The sequence below is a fragment of the Ophidiomyces ophidiicola genome, assembly GCF_022830035.1.
Source record: "Ophidiomyces ophidiicola strain CBS 122913 chromosome Unknown scaffold_2, whole genome shotgun sequence".
NCBI classification, from domain to species: domain Eukaryota; kingdom Fungi; phylum Ascomycota; class Eurotiomycetes; order Onygenales; family Onygenaceae; genus Ophidiomyces; species Ophidiomyces ophidiicola.
Genome location: NW_026054642.1, coordinates 18,373 through 39,924, shown reverse-complemented (window position 1 = coordinate 39,924; position 21,552 = coordinate 18,373). Strand labels below are relative to the sequence as shown.

Sequence of the window (21,552 nt, the reverse complement as noted above, 5' to 3'; positions counted from 1 at the left end):
TGATTCACGAGACTCTTTCAAGGACCATGATCCGCCAAGCTATTCTCGTTACAAAGTCTTCTCCAAAAGAGTTGTAAATTATGCAACAGCTCCCCAATATAGCTAGGTGTACTGCCTATATGGCTTTCCACCTGACTAGGTTCATGACTTAAACGGGCTTCTCGTACGGGCGATGCCATTCTTCGTGATCTGCTTGCCTCTTCCTCTAACCAGCAACACAGGAGTTGTTTATTTGCCCTCCCCATCGTCCTTAACTACAGAGAGAGACACCACTTCTCCCAGAGCTACCACTCCACCAATCTCCTGGCACTGTTCTGCCTCAGACTAATTTAAGTGTATAGCCCGACTGTCACGCCTGCCCGTAGCCATATATGATAATATTGTGGAAGCCGTACCTGGGTGTTTTGATGAGTACCTTCATTATAATCTGGTCCATGAGGAGCTCATTGGTAAGTGTGAAGCTGGGGTTGCAATTGATAATGGAACCCTGGAATCCGAGGCAATCACTCCAGTGGTACGTATAATGAGGGTGAGAATGGAAATAGACTGGGTGTTTGATTATAAATGCAGGTTATGGGAGGGAGAGGATGGAAGTGAAGGAGAAATAGGTACTGATATTTTCTGCAATGCTGTGGAGGATCAGGAGGATGCTAGTGCTGGTTGAGGGTGATTGGGGGTGATTGAGAGAGTAATGAAAGGTGGGAAGTTGAAGATTTGAGGGATGGCAGGCAGATCCACAATCTTATTCTTTGTTTTTTTTTTTTTTTTTTTCGTTTGCAATTGTTGAGGTGGCACCGAGGCTTTGATTGTTAGAACGCGGTTTGTTGGCGTCGTCACTGGAAGGGACCTGCCGGTAAAACAAGTCATCGTTGGTAGCGGGCGCATCCAGTCTGATGGTTGTTGTTTTAACAGTGCAACCCTTAGCTTTCGGTTCTTAACAGTGGTCGAAGAATCCTAGTTAACTGACTAGTTATGCACACTGATATGAGATCTGCACACCCCACTTCATACACAGCTCGTGATAACTTCTAGAGAAGCATCCGGGACCTGTGGGGACCCTGTAAACAACCATATTATGTGCATGGCTGCCATCTCGTGGCACCATCATATCGACGACGTAAACCTTTGTTCTCCAAACAACCGGTACTCCGTACCACTGGCCACTCGGATCAAATACGTTTATCTTGCACACAACCCAATCACCGGGCCCTGGCAACGGGGCAAGCGCCGATCATCCCGAGACAACACTACACATCCGGCCCGGTCGCGATGGCGATTGGTGCCCCGTCGTGTTTGTGGTCTAGTGAACAAGCCAACAATAATGGTTTGTTGCCGCGATTCGTTGTTGGGGAAACTTTGACAGGCACGCATGTTTCCTGCAGGTCGGAAGCCGGCAAATTGCAGGGCGTTGTGGTCGAGACGGAAATTAGCCCCTGTGCAGTTGGGCCCACGCGACAAGGGGAGCACAGTGCAGGCGAGAGCAGGTCGAGCGAATCTCAAGATATCAAGCCCTTCATCCCCGACGTCGAAGTCGCGAAATCCAGGCCCAGGCGGGTGCTGACATAAGCAGCGGGATTACGCACGCCAAGCCTGGCCAGCCTGTTGCGGCTCCAACACGTGGGTTGAGAAAAAGAAAAACCAGCGTTGATTGATCGCGAAAAAGAGATACTCGAGACAACCGGAGACAGCAGTGCGGATAAGCGCCCGTCGCAACGTTGCAGCTGTCCGTCGCTGTGCCGTTGAGATCCGCTATTGACATGTCCCGTGCTGGCCCCAGCCTCCCGTTCAAAAACAGCCGACCACTCTCCTGTTACAGCCAGAACCCGCAGCAACGCCAAACGGTTGATCATGCTGATAACTGCCTTCCAAGATGAAATTTGCAAAGTATGCTTTGTCTCGGCACTGTTTGTCAAGGATATTGCTGATAGCTTTTTTATTAGGGATTTAGAACAGGAATTGGTCCCTGAATGGCGAGCCAAGTATCTCAATTACAAGGCAAGGGGCTCTTCTTCTTACTCTGTGGGCATTTTAAGCTAATTCATTATTCGTAAAGCAAGGGAAGAAGAAGATCAAGGCCATAACTCGCGCCCTGCGAGCGATTGACCAGGCGCCGCGTACTCCCAGTCGCCGTGCCTTTGGCCTTTCAGGGAGCGATGGAACGCCTCAGTCTACACGCCCTCCCTTTCGTCACCTCGGATCATTTCGCAGGATGAGGTCGAAAGCTCCTTCACGGAGCAGACGGGAGCCTGAAACTCTAGATGGCGAACGCAGCCCTACAGACGTTCGACCCCAGGAGACGTCGTTTCCTGAGACACAACCTCTCAGGACACCGGGTTCGCGGTTTGCGGACCATACTGGTGGCTATGGCAGTATTATATCTGCTCACTCTCGTTCCGCTACGCTTCCATCCTTGGAACTCCCGGATCCAGCTCTGGACCCCAACGACACAAACTTTCCCCCCCACTCCCAAATGTTTCAATCGCATTCGCCGCAGTCAAGTGCACAATCCAAGCCCCCACGAGCTCAAAATCGTAGAAGCCTGCCGCATTCTATACTACCAGGACCCAGGAATCCTTTCAGATCCAGGAGTGACTCTGTTCCTGCTCCTCGGCCCGTTCGTAAAAATTCATTTCTGCAGCGGATGTTTGTCTCTAGGCTACCACATGATTCCCCAGCCACAAAACCTCCTGCTGAAGCGTTCATAGAGGTGAGACACAGAGAAAATGAATTTTTCTCCTTTCTTGATAAGGAACTAGCGAAAATCGAAGCTTTTTATCGGATGAAGGAGGAGGAGTCAACTGAAAGATTGAAACTTCTCAAGGAACAGCTACATGTAATGCGTGACTCCAGGATTGAGCAGTTAAGAAGTAAGGCCCGGTCACGGATTCAGGGAGAACGGCTGCCGAATTCAAATACCATGTCAACCCTTGAAACTGGTCCAAGCGCTGCAAAATGGAAAGGAGCTCTCAAGAAGACTGACCCTTCATCTGACCTAAATAAACTGTCAAAAGAGCTGGAAGAGCTTCCAACACCAGGGTCTACTTTACACCGCTCCCATGACACCGAGGAATATCGAGACTTTGTACGTAAAAAGGAGCATGATGTTCCTTACCGATCTGCAAAGCGAAAGCTGAAGGTTGCAATCCTTGAGTATTACCGTGGACTGGAGCTATTAAAAGCTTATGCTTACCTAAATCGGAAGGCCTTTCGAAAAATTAATAAAAAGTATGACAAGGCTACAAACGCTCGGCCTACCGGGAGATATATTGCCGAAAAAGTCAATAAAGCTTGGTTCGTGCAGAGTGATCTTGTGGAAAATCATCTTGTAGCAGTTGAAGACTTATATACGAGATATTTCGAGCGTGGCAATCGAAAAGTTGCTGTCACTAAGCTCCGTGGCAAGGCGACGAGATCGCAAGACTATTCTTCTAATTCCTTTAGGAACGGGTTACTGTTCGCTGCTGGCCTTGTGCTTGGTATTCAAGGGCTTGTATATGCTGTCCAACATCTATTCAATCATGGCAACAATAGTAGCGGAGCTCTACGTGTTCAAACGGGATATTTACTTCAGGTATGAAGTAACTTCCTACAACGCCCCTCCAGAATTCGTTTCATACTGATATCAAGAACAGATATATGGCGGCTATTCTCTAATTTTAATACATTTTCTCTTTTTCTGTCTAAACTGCAGGATCTGGACACTGTCTAAAATTAATTATGTCTTTGTTTTCGAATACGATACCCGGCATGTTCTGGATTGGCGTCAACTTGTGGAGGTATGTATGCCCTTACATCTTGTTCCCACAAAAGCAATAGCGCTCGATACGTTGGCTAATGATAGTAGATTCCTTGTTTCTTTGTCTTTTTGCTAGGTCTGACTATCTGGCTTAATTTTCGCTGGATAAACGATATGTATATTTACTGGCCCGTCGTTTTAATCGGGTTAACTGTTCTTATTCTATTTTTACCCGCACGTATTCTCTACCATAGAAGCCGGAAATGGTTCGCCTATTCCAACGTCAGTGCACTAACTACCCGCATTTTGTGGAGCAAAACTAATGAATGTAAATATAGTGGAGACTGCTGCTGGCTGGCCTGTATCCAGTGGAGTTTCGAGATTTCTTTCTGGGAGATATGTATTGCTCTCAGACATATGCCATGGGCGTACGTTTCTCTTACTTTATATATTGTTGAGTGAAGCTAATCGTTTAATAGAATCTTTCCCTCTTTTTTTGCCTATACGGATCTAATTGGTTGGACCCTGCTCACTGCAACTCTTCCCGTTCTCGTGCAATGGGGTTTCTTACCACACTCCCATCAATATGGCGTGCACTCCAGTGCCTTCGCCGTTATCGAGATACGAACAATCTATTCCCGCATGTTGTCAATTTTGGGAAATATAGTTGCTCCATTCTCTACTATATGACCCTCAGTCTATACCGCATCAAGAGGGTTGAAAGTTTACATGCTCTTTTCATATCTTTTGCCCTTATTAATGCAATTTACACCTCTGTCTGGGATGTTGCCATGGACTGGAGTCTTGGGAATCCGTTCTCAAAGCATCCATACCTACGAGATTTTCTCGGTTTCAGGAGACGATGGATTTATTACGCAGCAATGATTATCGATCCTATTCTCCGGTTCAACTGGATTTTCTACGCCATTTTTATTCATGACTTGCAACATTCCGCAATCCTCAGCTTTCTCGTGTCTCTATCCGAAGTCTTCCGGAGAGGAATTTGGTCTATCTTCCGAGTCGAAAACGAGCATTGCACCAACGTGGGCAGATTTCGAGCGTTTAGAGACGTGCCTCTACCATACGATCTACCTAGCGAGTCCTCCACTGATGAAAATCAACCCGGCGAGCACCCGTCTCCTCAGCCAGAGGTTCGACCCCTTCCCATCGTCCATCTCGCCCCTTCACACCAAAGTACCAGCGTCGACGTCGAACATACTGCCGCAGAAGCTACGCCTAGCACCGTCCGGCGTCGTCGCAGTTCTCACCGCCCGGAGACTCCGACGATCCCAAGCGGCACGCTGGCGCGGGTTGGTACGATGCTGGCAAATGCGCACGCGGAAGATTTTGAGCGGAGACGGAGGCCGGCGGTGGTAGGGAAGAGTCACGAGGAGCTGGCACGACATAGCATGCACGAGAATGCGGGGCTGGGAAGGGATAGTAGTACAGAGGAAGAGGAGAGTGACAGGAGTGAGACAGAGGGGGCAGGAGATGGCGAATCGGACCTTTCGTTGAGGTTGAGCAGCGGAAGTGGGTGTGACGATGAGGATGATGATCGCGTGGCGAAGAAATGAGTAACTTCCCCAGTCTATTGATAAGACTTTCAACTCGTGTTAGAAGCCAGACTGCACGGGGTTTTCCCTATTTACTACTCAGAGCTTGTAGATGGACACATTCGCACTATAGATGATACGGCAATAGAAATGGAAATGAGCCACATGTTCTGGAAAGATGCTAGAGAATCCTCGAAGGAACATTATTGGAATGCAGTCAAGACAGCGTCTATCCACGCATGCTCTATCCATCCTAACCAAAACTGCACAGTACCATGACAAAAGATGTAGTAGGACGTTATTCTAGATCAACAGAGGGTGTGCCACACTTAAAAACGTATATAGGAAACAAGAAAAGTAACGATAGGTCGGACGCCAAACGGTAACAAGAAAGAGCCAAGAGAGAAAAATCAAATTCGGGAGAGAGTAGCTATACCGTAACATGGAGGGCCGCGCCTGGGATCGATATGCCATCCAAGTCGACTGCACCAAGACTATGGAAGCTATTAATTGGCGTCACACATATTTAGATGGCAAAAGCATCTTTGATTTCGCTGTAGATGGCTCCAAGTTCCTTGGTGGCGTATTCCTCAAACTTCTCGATCTTCTCAACTAAATCAGCAGCCTTGTCGCTAAGAGTATGGGCTTCATAGCCACCCTCTTGAACAATCTCTGTGTAGTTGGATGAACCACCACCGTTCCAGGCGAGAATCTGGGCAAAAAGATTAGACGTGAACATAATGGGAAAATGCAAAAGTAAGGCTTACATTAGCAGTGTTAGTTGGAATATCGCTAAGAGCGTTCTTAGTTCCAATAGAGATCATGTTCTTCTTCATCTTGGAAGGCGTGATTTCCTCAACGGCGAAAGCGGAATCCTTCTCAGGTTGAAGAGAGAGGAAGTAGGCCAAGAGACCGGCGACGTGAGGAGAAGCCATAGAAGTTCCGGAAATGGTGTTGACGGCGTATTTGCTGCCAATCCAAGTGGAGAGGATATTCAGACCTGGAGCAAAGATATCGTTGCACTTTCCGTAGTTAGAGAAGTAGGCACGCTCATCAGCAAGCGTTGATGCGCCGACAGTGACAGCGTTCTCAGCAGCGGCAGGAGAGTAATTGCAGGAATCAGCGTTGTCGTTTCCGGCAGCCACGGCGAAGTGAATACCAGCGTCGACGGCAGCGTTGACGGCCATGTCGAGAGTTACAGACTTTCCACCTCCCAAGCTCATGTTAGCAGCACTTCCCTTGAAGCCTTTCTTGCCTTTACCGGCTTTAGCGGCGGACACATTTTCAGCATGGCTGGTGGCAGCCCATTCAACTCCCTTTACGACATCAGACATAGTACCCGATCCGTTCGATCTGAGCACTTTAACGGCGTAGACGTTGGCCTTTTTTGCAACGCCATACTTCTTACCGGCAACTGTGCCAGAGCAATGAGTTCCGTGGCCATTGCCATCGACGTCTTCATCGCCGGCGGGTATAGTTTTTCCCCAGTGTGCACGGCCTTCAAAGTCGACATGCTCAGTGTTGGTACCGGTATCAATGACGTAAACATCGACACCTTCGCCACCATGTGCGGCATATAGATACTTGTTGAAGGTACCAAAGCTCAGGCTGTCGCGGTGGGAAACTCGAGCCAAACCCCATGGAGCATTAGCTTGGGTAACTGGCTCTTCTAAAGCATGGACCTCAGAGTCTTTCTCGATGTATTGAACCTACAAGAGTATGAGTCAGCAGGTGGGTGACGGGTGAGGCCGGCTTCGGAGATAAGCTAACTCACGTCTGGATGTCTCCGGACTTGCTCGATAACCTCCTCGTCGAACTGGCCTGAGTAGCCTAGCAGTGCCCCAGCAATGTCATATGTGTGTTTTAAGCCATCAAAAACATCGTTTTTGAAGGGAAATTGGTTGCGTTTGCGAAGCGATCGCTTGGCCATCGTGGTCGTGTGCAGGTCTTGGACCCAGAGGTGATGAGCAGCAGCGGAAGAGGGGGAAACGTTCTTCTTGAAGACGATTATATACGAATCTGGGACTTCCTTGGAGTTCGTAGATGAGAGAATTGGAGCGGCATCCTTGTGGATGGTGTCCACCATGGCGATGGGAGATGCTGCCGCGAGCAGCGGCAACAACGAGAGGGAGAGAGCGCCCTTCATCGTCAACGGTGAGAGGAGCGTAAATTTGAGAATCAAAAGACTGCTGGACAGCAGACCATACGAGGGAAGCTGGAAGGCGAGAGAGCAGGAGTGGGTGGACGGGAGGAAGGCGGGCGAGGCAGCTGAAGGAAGAAGAGGAAGAGGAGGCGAGGAGGTGAGGAGAGAGGTTGCCCGGGGGAGCAGCGAGGATGATGCAACCAGCGCGGGTTACTCAGCCCTCATCAGGTGGCCGATTATGTCATGCGACCGGCCGCTGCTGATTGGCCCGCCCGCCGCTGACGCCTGCTGCTCAAACCGCCGCTAGCCCCAATCCAGCTTAGCGGCCCGCGGCGTCGGGGGCCGATTGGGCGCCCCGTGTCTGCGCTTCTCCTCAACAGTTCTGAGCAAGCAACGGAGCTTCCAGCCGGCGCGACAGCTCGTGTTGGCGGCCGCTGTGGAGGGCCCGGATTCTCGGTGGCGGCCCTTGCAGTCCGCGTTGCAGCACTGTTTCTGGCTCCCCTTCTGGCTCCCCGTACCTACCGCCCCAGTACCTCAGTACGCTTCCATCCCAGGTTGGCAGCTGTCAGGCACCAAGTCGCACGCGATCACTCTCAGATCGTGGTATTTGTGCGATCATTGTACCAGCCTGGGTGTGGATTTGCTGGGAACCCGGGACGGAGCATGCATCCTTTGTCTTGGCTCTTATTTGGTTACTTTTTACGCCCGAGCCCGTGAGACACTGCTGATCAGGCTGGTTGATAATCCAGCTCACCGTCTGGCGATAGCCTCTTGAGGCCATCTGGACTGCCAGATGACAATTCCAAACACACTTTGTGCTACAAGCAAGGCGCCATCTAAGACTAAAATCGCCGGGGCAGCTTCGTCGTGCCAGAACTAGCATCCGACACAAGCTCGATGTAATTCCACCCACAAAATATAGGAGAGTAGCTACGCTGGCGATATTATTGTCTAAAGTAGGATTATGCTTCCGACTACTCCGCACTCCGTATCTGTGTCTGTATTGGTGTCGGAGATAGATCTTCTAAAGCACGCTCTCATTCGTGGGGGACATTCCTCAGCCGATTGGAGATCCCCAAATCGTGTGAGTAATTAATTCCCTTATGAAGTTGCTATGCACATAGTATGCTCCGTACTCCGTATAAACACCCAATACCCAGCATCCTGACCTTTTCTTTCAAGCCGGCTCTTCCTTTTGGAGGGTCTTGCTGCTAGTGGAGAGAAAGATGAAACCTGACGCAGAACACGGTCTGAGAGTGTGTCCTGTTGTATGGAGTAACTAGATGGGCCATGACGAGGCTGGGTTCCAAGTCCAAACCTTGCATGCACGTGAGAAGGCACAACCGCAGCTCAAGGAGAGCGCAGACAACAGCTGAGCATTCCCTTCGTAACTACAATGTCAATCACGCTCTCTCTTAGCCCTGCTTTGTTCTGAATCCCGCCCTTGGGCATTAAGAGGGCGGCTATAACTGTCTTCCCACGACTGCTGCCCTCAGCTCCACACCTCCACACCACCATCCCAGTCCGCAGTAACCATAGCAAGCTGTGTTCCTGTGGGAATGACCGTGCCATGCTTGACGTTGAAAACTCGTGGTGGATGAACATATCGCTCGCTAGCTACGTGCACGGACAATGAGCAGCGCGCTTTTCCGTCAGAGGCGACCTTCATCCCCCTCCTCCACCGAACGACTTCATTCAAAGCTACGGCCTCCAATCGATACCTTATCCCGCTGCATACGCGACTCGCCCTCCATTCAGGATGTTTCGGATGCTACGGAACTTGTGCTATTCCTCCGTCACGCGTTAATTGACGATGGACAACTCAGAGAAGCAAAAGACGCGTTTCGCAACCTCCAGGGCTTCCAGGTGCTCTTCGAAGTGCTGGAGCGCCTGGAACGCGTCATTTATCACGGGTCGCTGGATGTGCAGCATCGGAGGGGAATTCTAGCCCTTGTCGGAGAAATAATTGGCGTTCTGGGTGAGAGTTTGAAGGACCATCATGGCAATAAACGCTACTTTGCAAAAAGAGCTTACGGAAGTGGAAGCGTTTCTTTTGAACAAACTTTATCAAACATCTCAGAAAAGCTAGAAGATAGTGCTGGAGATACTGGCACTGAAATTGAGCAATTCTATGGTGGGCTACTTGCTGCTGGACTGGGGCATCCCATGGTGTCTGGGTTCTTTACCTCGCTCAGAAAGAAATTTGAGAACGATCAAGAAGCTACCCCCGCTGCTGTAAAAGCAGCCGTTTGTAGCACTCTTGGGTCTCTTGAAACGGTGGAGAACCCTGAATTCTTTGGACCCCTGCTTTGTCTCTGGCTTAAGCAATCAGCATCCCCGCCCAAGCACCCGATTCAGCGCCTAGCTGTTCCCGCTTGTCTTACGCACCTTGCCGTGCAGTCACCCCGAAATCGTCTCGCACTTCATTCTACTGGAATACTAACATACCTTCTAGATGTAATCTCTCAGTCAACTCGGGATAGAGGAGAATTGGATCTATACATCGAGTTGGCCGTTACGTTGTGTGCTGAGGGCTTTCAAAACCTCCAGGATGTCGCCAAGCTTTTTAGGAGTGCTCATACCTCTTTAGAAGCGGCTAAATTTCTTCTGGAAGCTGTGAATTCATCGAAAGGGCCTCCGTTTATTCAATTTGATCTATCATCTCAGGGCTTCTCCTCAATTGAACTACCTACCCTTGGAAAATCATTCCCCCCTATCAGCTCTTCAGGATATACCCTGTCTGTCTGGGCACGGTTTGATAGCTTTGATCCCAATGCTCACACTACAATCTTTGGTGTCTTTGACGCGAGTCAGACGTGTTTCGTCCTTGCGTATTTGGAGAAAGACACCCGCAACTTCATCCTTCAAACATCTATAAAAGGCAGCCGTCCGAGCGTTCGATTTAAGTCCACCGTTTTCTCTCCTGGCGTCTGGTATCACATTTGCGTCGTCCACAAACGGCCTAGAGCAGTGTCGTTGTCACGAGCTTTACTCTTCGTAAATGGAGAACTTGTAGAGCAGTTGAAATCTGATTACCCTCAGGCCCCTGTTGGCCGCTCAGGCCAGAAATCACCTCGTATTCAAGCCTTCCTAGGAACCCCTCAAGACCTTGCAATATCTGTTGGTAAAGATGTATGTTCGTCTAGATGGTCTCTGGCGTCAGCTGTGTTGTTCGAAGACGCCTTCACAGATGATATAATCTCAGTCTTTTGCCAACTAGGGCCCAGATACCATGGTAATTTCCAAGACTGCTTGGGCTCGTTTCAGACATACAGGGCTTCTGCGACCTTGAATCTACGAAACGAGAGTCTTCATCCCGGTAAAGAAGAGTACTCAGACATCGTGACCGTGATACGCCAAAAAGCTAGTATTTTAATACCAGAGACTTCAATTCTATTGAATATTTCTGCCACTGCTGTTTTTGACAATGCCAACAATAACCATCTTGATGAGTCTCAGCTCGTCAAATCACTGTCGAGGAATGCAGCTAAGCACTTGTATCATTTAGCCAGAGCAGGAGGAAATCCTGTGGTCATCAACGGTGCTGTGCCTGCTATTAACAATGCTCTAACGCAACCTCAAGGTGTTGCGATCCTTACCGGGCGTCCCATTGTATCAGTTCCTCAGTCTTTGGATGACTCTTCCTGGCGCATTGGCGGCTGTGTTGCCGTTCATCTTAGCATGGTGGAAGCTGCGGCAACGCCTGACCATATTCGCCTAGCTGTACAGATTCTATTTGAATCAGTACAAAGTAGCTGGCGGAACAGCGAGGCTATGGAAAAAGAGAATGGATATGGGATTCTTGCCATACTGTTAAAAGAAAAGCTGGGAGTCACCTTAGGCATTGCGAATAGCCCAGTGAAAATTACACCCGTTTGCTCTACTTCACGCGATAAGAATGAGCTGGCCATCGACCTTCTCTTACTTATTCTGAAGTTTGTTGGATACGATTTCGAAAACCCGGACAAATCCACTATTATAAATCCTCTGGCGTACCGCATTCTCTTGGTTGATTTAGACATATGGCGCCTAGGTGACCTGCCCCTTCTCGAAATTTACTATTCTCAATTTCGTACATTTTGTGGCGAAAGCTATCATCATCGGTTCAACTCTCGGCGTCTATCTCGCATGCGTAAGGAGAGACTCAAACCATACTATGCCTACGATACGCTAACTTCTAATAGGTGTCATAAAAAAATTGCTAGGCTCCCTAAAAGATGGTACTTTTACAGCAGAGAGTTTGAAATTATTCATGCCCGCGTTTATCGGCCTAACGAAATGCTCTATGACAGCCGAAGTTCTTCGGTCTATTGCACTTTTTATTACATTTTCTATCCACAAGCCGAAAGAGCAGGGAAAATTGCAAAAGAAGAAAAGCACTGCAAGTATTGCAAAACAGCCTCGACGAGCTGTTGCGAATCAGTTTTATGGCAGGGCCGTTAATTCCTTATCCAAGGAAGAGATAGGCATAGACCTTCTTAGAGCTTTTGCGGATATATTTTGTGCAACAGATAATACAGCTAATATACAAAAGTTTGCTCGAACCGTTACGAATAAGGTGTGCACCAAACCCCTTTTTTCTAGAAAAGTTTGTGCTAATGAAATCATAGTGGCTTCTTTATCTTATATCCGAGGACGACCCCGTTGTAGTTCTCCTGGCAATGAAAATCCTAGCAAGACTTCTTACTGTTCATGGAACAGCCTATACAAGAAAATTCGACAAATCCGGGGGGTTCACGATATTGCGTCATTGCCTGAAGCGCTGGTGGACTATGCCTGCTTTGTGGCGTTTTTGCTTCGCCATTCTTTTTGGCGAAGATGTGAAAAATATTGAGATTAACCAACAGTTTGACCAAACTACATTCTCCGCACTTCTCAGCCGTTCGACCGGCGAGAAAGTTATTTGTCCCGAAGTACTTGCAGTTATTACTGGAATGCTTCAAAGTGCATTGAAATGGTCCGTACTAAAGGCAGATACCCATGAGACTTATGATATCAGTGATGATGGCTTGTGGCTTGGTGGTTCCGACAATAGGAACAGGAACAGGCCGGAGACTCAACCAGGTTAGTAAGATGAACACCCTATCCTTAAGCCTTCAACATTGGACTCCATCACTCTAGAAAATATTAGCTAACCTACCTATTTGCCGCTACAGCACATGACGCAGAATGTCCACAAGACTTACTAGACAATGTTTTGCTTTTCCTCGCTAGACTTCACAATAAGTCCTCAAATTTCCGAGAGTTTGCCGCGACATCAAATTTTGTGGACGAGCTTCTTCTGGTCTTGTTCCCCATCGTCGTAGGCTCCGATTCAGTCAATGCTAGTGTTGAACTGAATTCGAACTATTCAAGCCTCTCATTTGGCAGTGATGATATCGTGATTCAACCACTTTCAAACTCTCGTCCAGTTTTAAGTACCAGCTCGGTAGAGCAATCCGAATCCGAGGAAAGAGGCAAACTACAGCGTGGCTCGTCGTTTGTATTGATTTCTTCGGATAGGAATAAAAATAGCCCCTCCCCTGCTCGGCTAAGACACACGGTAGAACCTAAGACTGATACAATTCCAGATGTACCAGCGCATCCGTCCGTTGAAAAATTGCTGCAGCTAGTGCTATCTGTCTTCATAGACCAGCTTTTGAACAGGAAGGAACTTCCTTACTCAACGATGTCTCTGAAAATCCCTCCAGGTTTTATCGAGCACAGAGTGTACTTCGGATCATGGCTACAACGAAATGCTCTGTCGCAAGCCGAACAAACAATTTCTACCAACCAAAAAGTTTTGTTGGAGCCTAGAGTTTTAACCAACATTTCAAGATTGCTGGCTCAGGTTGCAGATACCATATACGAAGGTTCATTTATAGGCGGTGCTATAGCAATATTGGACTTCGTCGGTCCAGCCTTGGAGTATCTTCAGAGCAGCGATATCGCATCCCTGAAGATCATTCGTCTTTGCAGCCAGACAATTTCAAATATTCGATCCACTGTTTTCCGTACGATGCTATTACGACTATCAGGAGCTGAAGATACTGCGGCTCTTGAGTTTCTAAAGCGTCTTTCCTATTGGCAAACCGTGCTCCTGGGCAGTGAAGAGATGCAAACAGAGTACTTGCAGCTGATGTGCTATCTTTTATATTCAAAAATAGTCAACGAAAAAGAAAATATACGATTGGAAGCTGCCGCCCTATGGCGTATCATCTTGGTACAGAAGCCAACAGAAACCCTCGCCATGTTGAGCCAGACAAGTTATTCCTTACATAAACGTCTCTCCGCTGGGTTTCAGAAGCTTGTCGCAATGGATGATACCAGTTTTCTTCAGTGGATTGACGACCAACGCGATGACCTTGACTGTTTTTTCTTTGGTACACTGTCAAAAGTATGGGAGAATTTTGTGAAACAGGAAAATATCAAGACAACTGAAAACGCCAAGATTCGATTATCGAAAAGAAAGGAGATATTGAAGCAGTGGAGCCAAATTGACGCGACCAACGAAGAACTTATTCGCAAGCATGATGTTACTTTTGGACACTGGACTTCTAACATATCCCTCTCTGAGAGATTGAAGCATCATAGATCTGCTCAAGATCAGCAAGATGACTTTACTTTCCTATTGTCCAACCTTTCTCATATTTATCGTGACCTTCGCCGGGACAACGGCCTCCTTGCCGATGGTAAAGAGACTAAATGGCGGTTAGATCAAACGGAAGGCCGAAGTAGAATGCGTCAACGTGTCATTCCCGATGATACGGTTGGCAAGCAAGACTATCAGCCTAAGCGAAAGGCTACCGGTGAATCACAGTCAAGACCGGACAGTCGACCGCGCTCCAATACCGAGAGCGATGTAGCGGCCATCACCATAGAAGCAGAACGGCCAGACGAAGAGCCCGTGGAAAACGATACTGAAGATAAAACAGATATGGAGGACAGCTTCGAAATAATCGACGGACCTAGAGAGAATGACGAAGATTACGAAGACAAAAATAGGAAGGTTATGAGAAGTTTACATCGAGGAGACCAGGTGCAACACGTACATAATATGTCAAGAATTGTTGGACTCGAAGCCTATGAAGGCCTTTTAATCCTTGGGAAGAGCAGCATTTACATCATGGATGACTATTTCCAGCGGCCTGATGGTGAGATTGTTAATGTTTGGCAAGCTCCCCGTGAGGAAAGAGACCCTTACGTTCGCATGATCTCCGGTCGAGAGTCTAGTGAACGGAAGTTCAACAACGGTGAGCACGAAAGCAGGAGCTGGAAGTGGCTTGATGTTGTCAGTGTTTCAAAACGACGTTTTTTATTCCGAGATGTGGCGCTAGAGATATTCTTTACAGATGGTCGCAGTTTCTTGATAACACTGATATCTTCTGCTGCTAGAGATGGTCTTTATGCGCAATTAAGTTCTAAAGCACCACAATCTCAGGGAACCGGAAATTTGTCACAACCTGATGATACTTGGAGATTTGAAGCGCTTCTTGATCAAGATAACAAACCACAGTTCTTTGGCTCGAAGATCGCTAATGTTTTTGGTCAAGCGGGCCTACACCCTGCAACGCGGAAGTGGTTAAGGGGTGAAATGTCCAATTTTCATTATTTAATGCAGGTCAACACATGGGCCGGGCGGACATTCAACGACTTGACTCAATATCCCGTATTTCCTTGGATTTTGGCAGACTACACCAGCGAAGAATTAGACCTCACCAACCCCAAGACTTTTAGAGACCTTTCGAAACCTATGGGATGCCAAACACCTGAAAGAGAAGCTGAATTTAGGAGCAGATATCAATCTTTTGCTGAGATGGGCGACCATAACGCTCCTCCATTTCACTACGGAACTCACTATTCATCTGCGATGATAGTATGTTCTTATTTAATACGGCTCCAGCCATTTGTTAAGTCTTACCTTCTTTTGCAAGGTGGAGCTTTTGATCATGCTGATCGACTATTCTACTCCATTGCAAAAACGTGGAACTCGGCGTCGACCGTGAATATGACAGATGTGAGGGAATTGACCCCTGAGTTCTTCTACCTGCCTGAATTCCTTGTCAATTCCAATAAATATGACTTTGGCTCGAGACAAAATATGACACAGAATATTGACTCGGTAGAACTTCCGCCGTGGGCCAAAGGGGATCCGAATATATTTATTGCAAAGCACCGCGAGGCTCTTGAGAGCCCCTACGTGAGCAGGAATCTCCATCAGTGGATTGACCTCATCTTTGGCTGGAAACAGAAGGGCGAGGCTGCGTTCGAAGCTGTCAATGTTTTTCATCATCTCTCTTACCAAGGCGCGAAAGATATCGACAATATTGTCGACCCCATGGAGAGGCTGGCTACAATTGGTATCATCCATAATTTTGGGCAGACTCCACACCAAGTGTTTACTAAACCCCATCTCCAACGAGAAGAAATGCATCATAAGCTTAATCAGCTAGATATTGCTGCAGAGGGTTTAACTAACACTCCATTTACGTTGCTAGGTATGGACTATATCAACCATTTTATGTTTATCTTATCTAATTGTGCTATAGATTCCCAGGAACGCGTGGCGTCTCTATCTTTTTCGACAAAACTCGATCGATTGCTATGCTCTGCTGCACTGCGGTTAAATATACCCCCTAGCTACGAGAAGTATATGGAATGGGGGTTCTCAGATAACAGTGTCCGCCTGTACTCTGCGGATAGCAGAAAGGTCAGTAAAGTTCTCAAGAATGGTGAGACAAGTGTCTAACTTGCATCTCCATAGCTTATCGGTCATTTTGAGCATCTTCATGTTGGCCAACTGTCCTGCGCTTTATTTGCAGATTCACAGACCCTGATAACAGCTGGAGAGGATTGCACTATATCTGTCTGGTCTTATACTACGACCGCTAGATCGGCAGACCTCCATCCTAAAGCTTCTTTGTTTGGACATCGGACGCCAGTGACGGTGCTAGCCGTATCTCGTTCCTTTAGCACCATACTCTCTGCCTCGAAAGACGGCACACTGATGCTATGGGATCTGAATCGTTTAGAGTTTGTGAGAAAACTGCCCTCCGGCGAAGCTGTCGACGTGAGTTTTTGAATTCTATGCCGTACCATTGTCATCATGACTGACAAATGCATAGCATGCCCGTATTAATGACGCAACGGGAAATATCATGATCTGCCGTGGAAATCGATTGAGTCTATTCACGTTAAATGGCATGTTGTTACTGGAGCAAATCATTTGCGACCAAAATGAGGATAGTGTCCTCTCATGTGCCTTTTATGAAGGCGTCAGCAATGAATGGATCGAGCGAGAATTGATCTTCACTGGTCACCGACGGGGACTAGTTAACGTGAGTGTACCGAACAGCTTATCTAAAATATTCCTATTGACAAGTTGTTATAATAGATTTGGAGTAAGACTATCCGAAATGGACGGTTTGAATTAGATTTGATTCGCCAACTGCACCATGTTGATCAGGCTCGCGGAGATGGGCCGGTTTCTACCGCAGGTATAACTTGCATATTGCCAATGGCACAAGTCGTGTATACGGGTGATGAAGCTGGTCGGGTGGTAAGCATTCTCTTTGCTATATGGCCCATATCACATTTTACTAATGGGCCACCGTATAGTATGAATGGAACTGTGTACAACGGCGCTGAATGACTCACTTTTGTTTCTCTTTTTCTTCCTTCTTCTTGTGTCTACGATTAGCATGGTTTCTGAGTTATTGTCTTGTGATGGCGCATTTGGGTAGAGCATATTCATTGTGCAAGAAAGATTGGACTTGGCGTATACGGATGGGATTGATTTCCCGTCGAAGTATGGTTTATATACACATTTTATGATACCTTTACCATTAACGGCCTCTGGACTCAAAAGTATTTACCATGTCAATCTTTCTCAAAATTCGTAAACTCCATGCTCTGGTGTGCTCGATTGTGGCACCCGTTAACTCCAAGCTGTAGATCCGACGTGTACGGAGTAGAGTGTTTCGGAAGTCCGAAGTCCAGGCATGTAGCTCCGCAGAGCCGGGGCGCAGGAGGGGTACTTGGCGGTACTTGCCTCCGTCACACCCCCTGTCGGAGAGCCGCTGGCTGCCCCACCAAAAAGCGGTGGTGGGATGGGCGCCAACTCAACCCAAAGCAACAGAGAAGAGACCCGGTCGGTCAGTAGTGCTTGTTCGAGCTTTCAAATCACTTCGGGACAGACTTCAGAGTGAATTCTGGTTCTTGCCACAAAAAGGTACCCTTGAGCTGGCCCAAGTTTGCTGCCTTTTCATTTTTTCTGATCACTTGCCCCCCTCGGCCTTTTGGATAGTTTTACTGGGGAACTTGAACGACTCCTGCTCATTGATATTTCAGGTTGATACCTTATCTTACGACTCTCGTGATTTCTACGTCCTCTTGATTAATAAAAATGACCTCCGCACTCGATCAATTGAAAGCCACTGGCACTGTAAGTTATTGCCACATTGTATCCAGCAATATTTCCTGAAGGATAACTTGCTAATGACGTTCATATGCTATGCCAATAGACCGTGGTCTGTGATTCGGGTGAGTCTACTCTTTATACAACCGAATATCAGAATACTGGAACTGACACGAGGAATTTCTACAGGTGATTTCGCGAGTATGTTCGCCCCCTTGCTGCTCCTATTCGTGTCGCAAGGGGATATAGCTTACCGTAATGTGCACCAGCTATTGGGAAATATAAGCCTCAAGATGCCACGACCAACCCTTCCTTGATCCTCGCCGCTTCCAAGAAACCCGAATATGCAAGCTTGATAGATTCTGCGATTCGATATGGCGAGAAAAACGTAAGTAGCGATAGCAATTCCAACACTATTTATGAGGCTCGAAGTTTGATGGCTGATATGATCTATATTTTCAGGGCTCTGATCTCGAAGAGAAAGTCGATGCCACGCTTGACCGCCTCTTGGTTGAGTTTGGAAAGGAGATTTTGAAGATTATCCCCGGAAAGGTATCGACAGAGGTTGATGCCAAGCTCTCCTTCGACACAAAGGCTTCAGTTGACAAGGCGCTTCACATCATCAAGGTATGTTAGAGCTATCCTAGGACTGTTGGTGTACTCGAATCATTTGGTCACTAACTCCCCTATGTAGCTCTACGGAGATATTGGCGTTCCCAAGGACCGTATTCTGATTAAAATCGCTTCTACGTGGGAAGGAATTCAGGCAGCACATATTCTTCAGTCGCAGCATGGCGTCAACGTCAACTTGACGTTGATGTTCTCTCTTGTTCAGGCCATCGCTGCAGCGGAAGCTGGCGCATACCTGATCTCCCCCTTCGTTGGACGTATTCTCGACTGGTACAAGGCAGCTATGAAGAAGGAATTCGCTTCTCACGAAGATCCCGGCGTACTCAGCGTCCAGAGCATCTTCAACTACTACAAGAAGCACGGCTACAAGACAATCGTCATGGGTGCTTCGTTCCGAAACACCGGCGAAATCACCGAGCTTGCAGGCTGTGATTACTTGACCATTTCGGTATGTCTCTTCAGTGATCCTCGCGTGTACAATCAAGCCTAACCGAAATTCTCCTGTTATAGCCCAACTTGCTCGAGGAACTCTTCACATCCACCGCCGCTGTGCCCAAGAAACTGGACGCCGCGAAAGCCACCGCCCTCGATATTCCCAAGCGCACCTATCTGAACGACGAGGCTGTGTTCCGCTTCGACTTCAACGAGGAGCAGATGGCAGTAGAGAAGCTCCGCGAAGGTATTTCGAAATTCGCTGCGGATGCTGTCACCCTCAAGAACATCTTGCGGGCTAAGCTCCAGGAGGCATAAATTGGGGCATGCGAGGTCCATGGAGCCGGGCGAGGTTGATTCAAACGTCTTTGTCTGCCAGGTTGTTGTTAGTTAGATTGCAGTTCTCAGTCTGTAGCAGTTCGTTAGTTAGCTAGTTAATATGCAGTCAAATTGCGCCCTGCTGGAACTCCGAAATCGGCATCACCAGCCGGGCCCAGAGCGTTCGGATGACTCAGCCGGCATCTCGGCCCGCCAATTGACCCGCATCAGTCGCCGCCCACGTCATCAGCCGAAACCCCCACCTACTGTTTTGGGCATCAAACTGGCGGGCAAAACACAGGCGGCAGCAGAGCCAGCAGAGTACGGAGTAGTGGGAGGTGTATCAATAATCAGAGAGTGTCAGAGAAGCACCATGCGTAGCACAGCGAGCGGTGCCTGGCGCGGAAAAGGGGTGCGAGCGTCGGCGGCGGGGGTGGCTTGGTCGATAGGGATTTCGGAGCTTTACAGCAGTGTCGAATCACAAGGACTGGCCGCGCCGAGCGCAGTGCTGGATGCTCGTGGGCGGAACTCTCTGCGCGGGCCAGAGCGCCGCTTACTTATGGGCTCGCCGCGCGCTCTCGCTCCTCCAGCTCCTGCGCTCCCCCACCACCAAATCCAACGTCCTTCCCTCACACCCATCGCTGCGACAAGTCGACGACGCAGACCAGCCTCTTTTTATAAGATAATCCAGTCCACTTAATAACACGCCAACATGGTCAAGGCCGGTACGTTGACATGCTTTTTTTGCTCTGCCCTTCCTGCCGCTGTGCTGTGTGCGATTTGTGGTTGGCTGGCCCTTGTAAAATCCCCTCAAACGAGCGCCTATCACCCACCACAACCCGCTTCCAAGGTTCCTTGGGATCCAGTGGTTGTGAGCACGTAAGAGGTGGTTTCGCCAGCGGTTGTGTCCCCAAGGCTGCATGCGCTAGTGCCCGAGGCGTTGTTGCTTGACCTGTCACTAGCTATCAGCCCTGCGGTCTCTCCCCGCATCCAGGAACGACCAGCATGCATTCTGCGTCTTTGTTGCTGTTTCTGTGAGTCCGGAAACGCTAACCAACCAATGCCACAGTTGCTGTTCTCCGTGGTGACTCCAACGTCAAGGGCACCGTGACCTTCGAGCAAGCAGATGAGAGCCGCCCTACCACCATCTCCTGGAACATCTCGGGCCACGACCCCAATGCCCAGCGTGGTTTCCACGTTCACCAGTTTGGAGACAACACTAACGGCTGCACCTCTGCTGGCCCACACTGTTTGTGCCGCCCCCAAACACCGCTTCGGATCTTTGGACAGCCCCAGAGGGCCCTGACAGTAGCGTCTAGTTAACCCATTTTCCAAAACGCATGGCGCTCCCGGCGATGCTGAACGCCATGTTGGTGACCTAGGCAACATCCCCACTGATGCTCAGGGCAACGCCATTGGCTCTGTCGAGGATCACCATGTCAAGCTGATTGGAGAGCACAGCGTGCTTGGAGTAAGTTGCCTTTGCGGGAACCGTTGAAAGCTCGAGGCTTATTCGGGTTTATTTATAGCGCACGGTCGTTGTTCATGCAGGCACCGATGATTTGGGCCGGGGTGGAAACGAAGAATCGAAGAAGACCGGCAATGCTGGCCCTCGTCCCGCTTGCGGTATGCTCTTGGCTAACTTCTATGCTTCCTAGTGATGGGATTACTAACGAACTGGTTTCCTAGGTGTCATTGGCATCGCTGGATAAATATATATCACAAAGATGTACCCGGATTCTTGATCCAGAAATGCTGCTGGTTTGATGAAGGGAAAATGTAGTCCGATTTCAACCTATGAAACGGAAAGATGCTATAGCCAAGCTGGTTACTCTGCTACTAGCAGCAGCATGATTGGTTATAGTCATAGCTAGTCGATACCAAACAACATAATCACATTGTGTTCAAAAGGTCCTATTGGAAAACCGCCATCTACTCATTTCCATTGTAGCTATCTACTCCCTAAATAAAAGAGACAAGTTTCTGTTTACAGACTTGATTTCCCTCTAGCTCTGATTTAGTAAGATTGGCCTAGGGGTTGTAGTAGGGCCATACCGAATAATAGGAGTAAATGGCAGGGATGACTTCTATACTCTGGTAAGAGTATAGAAGGATCAAGGCGAGGGTTGGGAATGGGCACAACCAACTGGAGGTTAGAGAAGCCCTCAACAATTGTGTTGGCCCATTATTAGGTGATAGAAGAGCTAGTTTCTGACAAAACAATATACATTATCCTGGTGAAGCAGTGTAGTCAACCAATCATGTCCTGATCATCCTGCTCTCCGTAAGCCAGGTAGTTATAGCTCACGAGACCAAGAGAGTTGTGAGAGGGCTGCCATCCAGC

General features: G+C 48.3%; 6 protein-coding genes across 6 annotated transcripts; 5 read left to right on the top strand and 1 right to left on the bottom strand.

The window, feature by feature from the left end:
- Nucleotides 1-1,870: 1,870 nt before the first annotated feature.
- SYG1_2 (Xenotropic and polytropic retrovirus receptor 1) lies at nucleotides 1,871-3,577 on the top strand (the record flags this gene model as incomplete). Its single annotated transcript, XM_049249725.1, has 3 exons — nucleotides 1,871-1,884; nucleotides 1,941-1,995; nucleotides 2,054-3,577. 3 exons carry the CDS (start codon nucleotides 1,871-1,873, stop codon nucleotides 3,575-3,577), a joined length of 1,593 nt encoding a protein of 530 aa, XP_049110885.1.
- A 581-nt stretch (nucleotides 3,578-4,158) lies between these two features.
- SYG1_1 (Xenotropic and polytropic retrovirus receptor 1) lies at nucleotides 4,159-5,310 on the top strand (the record flags this gene model as incomplete). The annotated part of the gene is made up of 2 exons (XM_049249724.1): nucleotides 4,159-4,164; nucleotides 4,216-5,310. 2 exons carry the CDS (start codon nucleotides 4,159-4,161, stop codon nucleotides 5,308-5,310), a joined length of 1,101 nt encoding a protein of 366 aa, XP_049110884.1.
- Nucleotides 5,311-5,815: 505 nt separating this feature from the next.
- Nucleotides 5,816-7,375, bottom strand: PRB1 (proteinase B; the record flags this gene model as incomplete). The annotated part of the gene is made up of 3 exons (XM_049249723.1): nucleotides 5,816-6,001; nucleotides 6,057-6,998; nucleotides 7,064-7,375. The coding sequence occupies 3 exons, from the start codon at nucleotides 7,373-7,375 to the stop codon at nucleotides 5,816-5,818; spliced, it is 1,440 nt and encodes a 479-aa protein (XP_049110883.1).
- A 1,689-nt stretch (nucleotides 7,376-9,064) lies between these two features.
- On the top strand, nucleotides 9,065-17,059 carry BPH1 (beige protein-like 1; the record flags this gene model as incomplete). Its single annotated transcript, XM_049249722.1, has 9 exons — nucleotides 9,065-11,564; nucleotides 11,617-11,990; nucleotides 12,043-12,496; nucleotides 12,589-15,909; nucleotides 15,961-16,121; nucleotides 16,176-16,481; nucleotides 16,537-16,749; nucleotides 16,806-16,970; nucleotides 17,030-17,059. The coding sequence occupies 9 exons, from the start codon at nucleotides 9,065-9,067 to the stop codon at nucleotides 17,057-17,059; spliced, it is 7,524 nt and encodes a 2,507-aa protein (XP_049110882.1).
- Nucleotides 17,060-17,816: 757 nt separating this feature from the next.
- TAL1 (sedoheptulose-7-phosphate:D-glyceraldehyde-3- phosphate transaldolase) lies at nucleotides 17,817-19,208 on the top strand (the record flags this gene model as incomplete). Its single annotated transcript, XM_049249721.1, has 7 exons — nucleotides 17,817-17,855; nucleotides 17,935-17,953; nucleotides 18,018-18,029; nucleotides 18,098-18,216; nucleotides 18,291-18,455; nucleotides 18,523-18,906; nucleotides 18,969-19,208. The coding sequence occupies 7 exons, from the start codon at nucleotides 17,817-17,819 to the stop codon at nucleotides 19,206-19,208; spliced, it is 978 nt and encodes a 325-aa protein (XP_049110881.1).
- Nucleotides 19,209-19,920: 712 nt separating this feature from the next.
- SOD1 (Superoxide dismutase [Cu-Zn]) lies at nucleotides 19,921-20,920 on the top strand (the record flags this gene model as incomplete). The annotated part of the gene is made up of 5 exons (XM_049249720.1): nucleotides 19,921-19,933; nucleotides 20,278-20,457; nucleotides 20,528-20,679; nucleotides 20,738-20,834; nucleotides 20,898-20,920. The coding sequence occupies 5 exons, from the start codon at nucleotides 19,921-19,923 to the stop codon at nucleotides 20,918-20,920; spliced, it is 465 nt and encodes a 154-aa protein (XP_049110880.1).
- Nucleotides 20,921-21,552: the final 632 nt, after the last annotated feature.